This window comes from Protobothrops mucrosquamatus, unplaced genomic scaffold (assembly GCF_001527695.2).
Source record: "Protobothrops mucrosquamatus isolate PMUCROS unplaced genomic scaffold, P.Mucros_1.0 scaffold41, whole genome shotgun sequence".
NCBI classification, from domain to species: domain Eukaryota; kingdom Metazoa; phylum Chordata; class Lepidosauria; order Squamata; family Viperidae; genus Protobothrops; species Protobothrops mucrosquamatus.
Genome location: NW_015386423.1, coordinates 878673 through 887351, shown reverse-complemented (window position 1 = coordinate 887351; position 8679 = coordinate 878673). Strand labels below are relative to the sequence as shown.

The 8679-nt window shown below is 56.2% G+C and overlaps 1 protein-coding gene across 1 annotated transcript; it reads right to left on the bottom strand.

Annotated features, from left to right (window-relative positions):
• Position 1: 1 nt before the first annotated feature.
• Positions 2–7808, bottom strand: ZNF276 (zinc finger protein 276). The gene is made up of 11 exons (XM_015811405.2): positions 7595–7808; positions 6180–6558; positions 5984–6048; positions 4837–5319; positions 4316–4394; positions 2729–2806; positions 2456–2566; positions 2302–2377; positions 1776–1893; positions 1174–1273; positions 2–713 (listed from the first exon to the last, which is right to left on the bottom strand). The coding sequence occupies exons 1-11, from the start codon at positions 7806–7808 to the stop codon at positions 437–439; spliced, it is 1980 nt and encodes a 659-aa protein (XP_015666891.1). The 3' UTR covers positions 2–436.
• Between the last annotated feature and the right edge of the window lie 871 nt (positions 7809–8679).

Sequence of the window (8679 nt, the reverse complement as noted above, 5' to 3'; positions counted from 1 at the left end):
GTACTGTGTAAATAATTTATTACAAGCATAATTATGACTTTGAACAATAAAAATTAGGTTACAAATGTCCTGTTCTTCATTTTGAGTTTGGCATTTAATGTAAAACATCTGGATTCAAGTCTCCATCATTCTTGAGATCCATCACAGGGAATTTATGGGTGTCTTATGAGCTATACACACCTTTATAACAGGCGTGATGCCTTTTGATCATCGTCAGCGGGAAGGGCAGAACAGACCCTGCCTTTTGGTAAAGGAGAGACTTCTCCATAGGATGTCGTAGCCGTCGTTGACGTAAGCACAAAGAGAGCGGTCACAGCACGGGAAAGCTGTTCGCAGGCAAGCAGAAGTGATTTCCCAGGGCCTCTTCCGAAGGACCCACTAAAAGACAGACAATCTCCTGTCCTGTGCGATTGATGCAAAGCCGCGTCAGGCGCTTTCAGGTGGGTTCCTGCTGCGCACTCAGTTCTACTTTGATAGGCTGGCCTTCCACAGTGTCCAGCAGTGGCTTGGGCTCCGACTCACCCTCCTTGGCTCTCTCCTGCGTCTGGGTCAGGGGGTGCACCATGGACATGTGAACATTGAGGTTGTGGGCCTTCTCGAAGCGCTTCCCGCATTGGTCACAAGCAAACTCCAGCTCCGTCTCTGCCTTGTGTTTGGTCATGTGGTACTTGAGGGAGGCTCGCTGTCTGCACTGGAAGCCGCAGATTTCACACCTGGAGAGGGAGAGCAGAGCACAAAGGACTACAGGGCGGACCTGCTTCCACCCAGCTTTGCAGAGGTGGGAAAAAATGTTCTCAGCTCTTTACATTCTAGAGCTGGTCTTTGAACTGTATCTGAAAAAGACTCCAGATTCCGTATCAAATGTTCAAAAAGCTCCTTTTGTGAAAAAAGAGCATCGGCAGGACAGTCATACTTGCACTAAAGGAAACCTGGCAGCTGCTTTTCTTTTACAGAAAGGAGGCCCCTCTGGCCGAGCTATTTGGAAACCTTAGTCCTAGAAGCAGCAATCTTACTAGAGGACATGTGAGGCATAAAAATAATCATCTCGGGGCTGAGAGAGAGCGAGAGAGAGAGCTCTCATCTGATGGTGCATGCACAGGCAAAGCTCATCCTATGTCTAAAAACTCCAACATGCAGCTCTAAGCAGACTCCTGGATTGGCACCAGCACTTACTGAAGTGGCTTTGCTCCTGAGTGGCGCATCTGGTGGACAGACAGATGTTTGCGCTGTTTGAATGTCTGGCCGCATTCATCACAGATATAGTTGCGCACCTCTGGTTGGAGAAGAAAACAAACCATTATTCCTTGTCTGAGCCTTGTACGAGATTTTTTAGATTGTGAATTCCAAATTCTCTGTATTTTTTGGATTGTATTCTAGAATTGGCTGCAAGCAGGTGCCCTCACCTGTGGGACCAGGAAAACAGTGGGGGGGGGAGCTGAAGAAAACCCCAAGCTTCTCCCTGAGATACCATTTTTAGGCTCCACCTTTGACAGGCAGTTGTCGATCTTTTAATAACTTGGTTAGGGAAGGAATGCAAGAGTCCTGATCTATTGGGAATGCTGTGGGATGAGGAGCCGGAGAAGAGGAGGAGGGCCATTTCTTCTCAGGAGTGGCCTGGTGGTCTCTGCTCATCCTACAGAGATCCTTGCAGGGAAAGGACAGTCCTTGGTCCTGCCTGGGGGAGGGGAGGGGGGCAACAAGGCCGCCTTCCTGAGCCTTTCCAGGGAAGAGAGGTGGGTGGGTGGGTGGGCGATGGCTGGCGTCCGAGGGCCTACCGGTATGAATGAGCTTCACATGGCGCTGAAGATAGCGGTCAATCATGAAGACTTTGTTGCACCCTGGGTGGGGACAGGGCCTCTCCCGGACCTCTTCGTGATGTTCTTTGATGTGCTTCTAGACCCAACGGGAGAGGGGGCGTTAGGTGAGTGGGTTGCCCTCTGGCCTGCTTCCCTGGCAGGTTCATCCCTGGCTCTTCTCTCCACCCCTTCTTTCAAGGCACGGGCCTTGGCATTTTGAATCGGCAGGAGCTATTGAGCCTTTTGATCCACCAGCCCCATGCTGTCAATCAAATGGGCTTTGCAGAATGCACTGCTTTAGTCGCAAGCCAGTTGTTTTTCTCTTTAGGGTCTAAAAAGGGTTTTCCCTCCCCCAATACAGCTAACTGCAAGATTGCAACCCCCAGATTTGTTTTAGACAGACCTTTTCTTGCCCTGGCTAAGGCCACTGAAAGCGACTGGAAGGAATCCCCCCCCCCCCCCCCCCCGCCGTGACTGGCTTCTCTTGCAGGGCGACCTGGCTTACCTTCATGCCATCCGCCCCTCTGTACACAGCTGTGCAGCCCTGATAAGGACACTTGTAAATGTTTGGCAGCTCCTCCCTGGAGAAGAGAAGTGCAGCTGGGTCAGAACTGGTTCAGGCTCCCCTCGAGGTCCTTAACCAGGACTGCCCCCAATACCTTTCGCACTTGATCTTCTTCTTCCAGCCAGGTTTGGGTCCTGGCTTCTTCCTTGTTTTCAGCTCCTCCAAGTTTGCTTCCTTGCTTTCCACTTTTCTGTTGTTGGACACCCTGAGAGGAAAGGAAAAAGTAGGAAAAGTGGCTGGAGTCATCTCTCCAGGGAGGCTGTCGGTGCCACCACGTGCTGTCCTTCTGGAGATGGAAGTGGGGAGAAGGGAAAAGTTCATGGCATCTTCACCCACAGGAGGTGCAACGGTTGGAGCAAAGGCCTACCTTTTTTCTGGATAAGGCTCAAAAGATTCATCTGAAGACTGCGCTCTCTTGTGGTTTTCATCCTCATTTGAAGACTCTCTGAGAAAGGAGACAAACTTTTAATCATTTCACTGGTTAAAATAGAATGGTTAATACAATGTACTTCAGTCAGCTGCCAGTGTACAGGCAAAACAAGAACTTAATACATAAAATAAAAATACAATTTGGTAGCCAAGTTACCTTTCCTTGGCCAGCTGCCCTGAATCAAGGAATTTCACTTCCCCAAAAGAAAACGGCTTAGAGCAGGTTGATGAGGGGCCGTGCAAAGACCACAAGGCCACCAAAAGGCAAGGAAGAAAACTGGCTGTCTGAAAAGAGCTACGGAGAACATGGTCTCTCAAATAACTGGATGCTGGCATTCAGAGCTTTCATGAAAATCAGGATTCAAGCTTCCGTCGATTGCAGGATCCCTTTTAGAAGCTAAAAAATGCCTGTAGATGTTCCTGAGAGAATTCTTGGAAAGGTTCTGGGACAGAGAAAATAGGCTTCTAGATCTCAGTCTCTCACTGTGATTAATTGTATCTCAAGGCAACATTTTAATATTTAAAACCACCAGCAATGGTTACTCAGTTTTGTCCCAATCTATAATCAATCTTCTTCCCCCCCCCCCACCTCTATGTATTCTTAGCAAAATTTTGAAATTGTACACAGGGGCTTCCCAGCTTGGAATATAACAACCGGCTAGCCACTCATCCCAGGTGTTATAGCAGCTCTTATTTTCCCCATCACCAGCTGGCTGGTCCTTTCGAGCTGGAGAGCCTGCAACCATTCCTCAGCCATTATTCCGCTCTCCAGAATTCTGCAGTGGATGAGGCTTTCCTGGAAGCCACAGAAGGAGCAGCTGCTGCTGTTTGAGGAAAGGCAGTTGTACGGCCACTGTAGCCTCTGCCTTGGCTTGAGCTGATTATTCACCAAGTGATCCCCACCCTCCGTAATAAGTCACCCAATTCTGTCCTGACTTCTCTGGGATCAGCAGTGCTCCAATATTGGAGACAGCTCTGTCCAGAAGACGGCAGTGGGACAAAGGGTGACTTTAACGGCAAATGGGGCTGCAGGCTCTCCTGAAAAGGACCCTGGAAAATGTGGAAGCTCCTCCCCATTGAGCTCAGGAGCAGCATATAGAAACCTGGTTTCAGCAACTCCAAAAAATAGTATAGGAACTCCAGATGCAACAGCTTCCAGCAGCCAACCAAGATGGCCAGGTACGGGATTCGGTGAGGGCTCAGGCCCCCAAATAGTTTTTTAAAGCTTCAATTTGGCCTTGGAAATTCCTACAAAAGGAAGCGTTCTTTTCTCACTCGTGTAAACAATAGGACAGACCAATTTAATGTGGAACTTCTTCAAAGCATGCTGGTGTCAAACTATCCAAAGAAGGCATCTCAAGCTTATAACCAAAGCTGTTCTTCAGCCACTGTCAACTACCACCTTCCCTCCCTGCAAACAGTCTCAGCAACCAAATCCTTTCCGTGGGGCGTGATAAATGTCTCCCTGCAACACCACCATTTCCATGCGCGCAAAGATGACATTTCAATCCCCCTCTTCTCTCACCCCTCAGAAAGGTCACTGAACGCGTCTTTTACCCGCTCATCTGATGCTGCAGAGAGAGCCAGCTTCTCACTCGGCCGTCCTAGAAAAACGAAAATGGCACCCGTTACAAAGGGCGGAGGAGAGAACCCTGCAGAGCAGTGACCTTTCCATGCAGAGGTCCTCGGCCATCAGAGATGAAAAGGTCTCGGCCTTCTCTGACCACAGCCTGCTTCTTTCTGAAAAGGAGGGGGTCTCTGGACTAAAAGGGGTGAAGAACCAATGAACAGGGCAGAAACTAAAAACACGCAAGGGAAGCACTCTATAAAGCAGACATGGGAGCATTTATCTCCTAGTGTTTAGACAGCTGCCGCCTCCTCTCCTCTGGACCCAGAAGAGTCCGTTGCCAGGAGGGGAAGGCCAAGAGTCCCGGAGATGTAGGCTCAGTGCCAGCACCCCAGATGGGAGACTCTTTAGCTTGAGCTTGAACACATCGGCTCCTGTGGGGGAGCTGCTTACATCGCTGTCAGAAGCCGCTCTCTTACCTGGGCTACCCGACTGGGGAGAGGCTGCTTGGAGCAGGTCCTCCTGCAAAGGGTCTTGCAAGGAAGGCAAACCTCGGCTCTCAGGAACCAGGTCTTCTGCACTGGATGCCGGCAAAGCAGTCACACCGTCTGCAGGCTGCTGGCCAGCCACTGCCCTAGCAGCATTGTGCTGGTGTTGCAGCGATGGAATGGCAGCCCCGGAGCTGTCGGATGCCACCCCGTTGCCCGTCACTTGCCGAGGAGTGTCCTTCTTCAGTTCCCACTGGACCGCCAGGGCACTGTCTACCAGCAAGGTGCTGCAGTCCGAATCCGTGCTCATGATGTAATTGTGGCCCTCTTCGCAGCCCCACACGGCTCTGATGATCCCGCAGTACTTGGACGACAAGACACTCTGCAGGCTTGGTGCCATCGGGCAGTTCTCCGCGTGGCTGTGGCTCCACCTTACCAGCTGGTGAAGGCACTGTGGGCTGGAGGTGATCAGGTCTGCAGGACACGGAGAGAAATGGCCTACTGTCAAGGCCACCCCATTCCAATTACGGTGGCAAAAACTCACCAAATGGTCCAGCCTCCCACCTAAACTTGAGGATAGCCTGCCATGTTCAGACTGGGCCTGCTGCAGCCGGAGGACTGGCCAACAGCTTCCTTCCCAGGGATGTGGACTTCCTTCCCAGGGATGTGGACTCGTGGACTTCAACTCCCAGAATTCCTGAGCCAGCATGCTGGCTCAGGAATTCTGGGAGTTGAAGTCCACAAGTCATAAAAGAGCCAAGGTTGCCTACCCCTGTCCTAGATCATTGAAAGTCAGTCAGCATGCTGCCTTCAAGCATCTGGGAAATCCTAAAGACCAGCGCAGATGCTTTAAGATGGCATGCTGAGTAAAATCCCTATGGGAGTTATTAGCTGCCTTAATACTCAAATTGTGGAGAAAATACATTCTGTTCCTCAGTTCATATCAGAAATTTATAACGGAGCTAGACAAAGGGTGGCCATGCAGATTCACTGTTGGCGTCCATCTGGAGCACAAGAATTGTGCTTGACCATCCTTGGCTGGCAGGCCTCCAGCCACAAGGGCATGCCAAGGAGAAGCACCCTTCAGCTCTGAGGTTGCAGGCAAACTCCACTGACAGGAATTCAGCCTCTCACCTACCCAGACAAGACGCCTCTCCTTCTCCAGCTGAAGCAGTGGGCAGTGAAGGCTGGGCTAGATTGTTCCTGCACAGAGAAGAGACAGCAGATGGATCAGAGCAAGAAGCTCTTGATTAAACGTGCTTCTTTACAAGCCACCAATAAGTACTGGGTTGTTTTGGCTGGCTTGTAAATCAGTAGGGCAGATAAGAAGGTACCTGTCCCTCAGGCGGGTGGCAGATACGGGCAACACAGAGACCATGAGTAGGGAAGGCTGCTCAACGTACTTTCCTCGTGGCTTGGGATGTTCCGCAGGTGAGACGTTCACCTTCTGGATGAAAGCCTTCAGGATGCTGCGGCACTTGTAGAACTGGGCGTGGCACTTTTTGCAAACAAACGGGGGAAGAGAGGGGTCCTGCTGGACGGTCACCCCCACCAGCCGCTGGAAGTCTGTGAAGAAGACTTGGTCCAAGCGCCGCTGCTTCTCTGAGTCCTCGCTCACCATGGGGACCTTCCCAAAGGCATTTCGCAGGCTCCGCGAGGAGAACTTCCCGTGGCAAAGCCGGCAGAAGCCCGTGGTCAAAGCCCGGGGGATTCCTGCAGGGATTGTGAGAGAGGAGTTGGTCTGGCCCCTCGACCCAGAGAGGCTCCTTGCACCGAAGGTCATCCTCTTCCCAACCAAGGAAGAGGACCTCCTGGTCCTTTAAAAGAAGACCTGGAGTTTAGTGGAATCTGCACGTTTCTGTTTTTCAATAGCCTCCCCCCCAATTTCCCTCACGCAAAAGGCCCCTGTCTCTGGAAACAAAGCAGTCTGGACCCTGATGGGAGCAGGCGTTTAAGGCGCTGGCTATGCGAAGGGTACAACTTGCAAGGTTTTATTCTTGGATGCAGATCTGCATTCTAAGCGCAGATCCGGTCTTCAGCTCAGGAAGTGCAATTTCCCAGCCACTCACTTTGGCACCCCAAGCAGGAACCAGTTTTGCCAAAATCCAAGAGGAGAAATCTGAGCTCGCCTTGATACAAAATAGCACGTTCTGCCTCTGGAGCAGAATCCGGCCTGTTGCGTTGCATTTCCGGGCGTGGATCGGAGAGCGAAGGCCTTTCAGAGCAGGAACGGCTTCTCGGCCTTACCGAGCTCGGCGGAGGAAGCGGGGGGCGGGGGCATTTACCCGGCGAGTCCCGCGTCCAGAAGCGGCTTGGGGATCCTGCAGGCATCCCGGCCACGTAAAGGTGCCCAAATCCCCGGAACGCTCGCAACTCGAGCCGCTCCGCCCGCCCGCCCACCGCATCTGGGCCTGCCGGGCACCGTCCGCCCCGAACCAAGCGGCGGGGAGGCTTCGGGGCGGCGCTCGGGACTGGCCTCGCCAGCTCCTCCGCCCGCGCCTCCCGACCGCCAAGCTCTGGGTCCCCCTCGCTCCTGCCAGCGCCGGCGCGGCTCGGAGCCGGTGAAGCTGGCCGGCCGAGGAAAGCGCCCTTCTGGCGCCCGCCGCCCTGGCAAAGCCCAAGCGGGAGCAGGCGGGGGCCGCGCGGGGCCCTCCGGTGGCCTCCCCGGTTCCAGGGCCCGCCCACCACCGGCGCCGCTCAAGGGGGGCGCGGCGGCCCTCCGCAGGCGGAGTTCTCGGGATCTGCTCACCCGGCACGGCCGCTGCGGCTGCGGCTTCAGCGGCCGGCGAGGCCCAGCGCTTGGGCTCCGGCGCGGTCTTCTCCTCCCGGGCGGCGGCGGCGGCGCGTCCGCGGCGCGTTCGGCTCACGGAGTCTGGCCTGCCTGTCTCGGCCGGCGGCGGCTCTGACCCGATCCTGGCCGCCAAAGCTACGGGCAAGAACCGCCCACGCCGGTCCCGCTTCATGGCGGCGCTGACGGAGCCCGCACCGGCCGCCGCTCGGAGCTCCGGCGCCGGTCCCCCTCCCGTGGCTGGCCCGGCCCGCAGCGCCCCTGGCGGACGGAGGAGCCCGCCCGGCCGGCCGCGCCAGCAGCAGCCCCGCCCGCGGCCTCGACCCTGAGCCGCGCCCCCGAGCCCCGCCGGGCAGTCCCCGGGGAGGGCGGACAAGCCAGGCGCCCTCCTGAAGGAGGCGCTCGGAGGACCGGCCCGCTACGAAACCCCCAAGCAGCGCCTCCCGCGAGCCCGAAGACGGGGCTCCAAGGCCGCCGACCCTCTTGGCTGCCGGCCGGCCCGCTGCCCCTCGCCGCCTGAAATCCCCGCCAGCCGGGGTGGGTGCCCCGGAGCGCTTCCGGGCGGGACAGGCTACTCGACCCCGGGATTGATGGCCCGGTGCCGATGCCCACGCCGCCCTCCGCTCGCGTTTGCTCAGTCGGGATCTGGGGACTCGCCAGGCCGGCTGAGGGCACACAAAAGGCCGCGGGGAGACCGGGGCGGCTCGGGAGACGAGGCGCTGCGAAGAAGCCCTTGTCTCCCGCAGGCCCGGGCGGGGGGCGCTACCCTGAGCTGGAGGGGCTGCGGAGCCCAGGCGGGCCTTCCTGCCATGCGCGGAGCGACCCCCGCCCCGCCCAGAGACGGGGCAGCCGCTCCGGGGCCGCCGAGCCGCCGCTCCGGGCGCGGCCGGTCACGAGCGAGGGGCGCTCCTCCCCCGGGTGGTCGGGCGCCCTGCCCCCCCCCGGCGCCTGCGGAGCAATGGTGGAGCCGGGCCGGCGGCAGCCGCGCCCCTTCTGACCTCACCGGCTCCGGCCCGCAGGTCCGCCCGGCCCCCAGTCCGGCCCCG

Excerpts from the sequence above, each read along its gene's own strand:
- ZNF276 (XM_015811405.2), bottom strand. The coding sequence starts at position 7,808 with ATGAAGCGGGACCGGCGTGGGCGGTTCTTGCCCGTAGCTTTGGCGGCC. Across the intron at positions 6,049-6,179 it reads GCCACCCGCCTGAGGGACAG|GAACAATCTAGCCCAGCCTT; the intron begins GTACCTTCTTAT and ends TTCTCTGTGCAG. Across the intron at positions 5,320-5,983 it reads AGGAGAGGCGTCTTGTCTGG|ACCTGATCACCTCCAGCCCA; the intron begins GTAGGTGAGAGG and ends CGTGTCCTGCAG.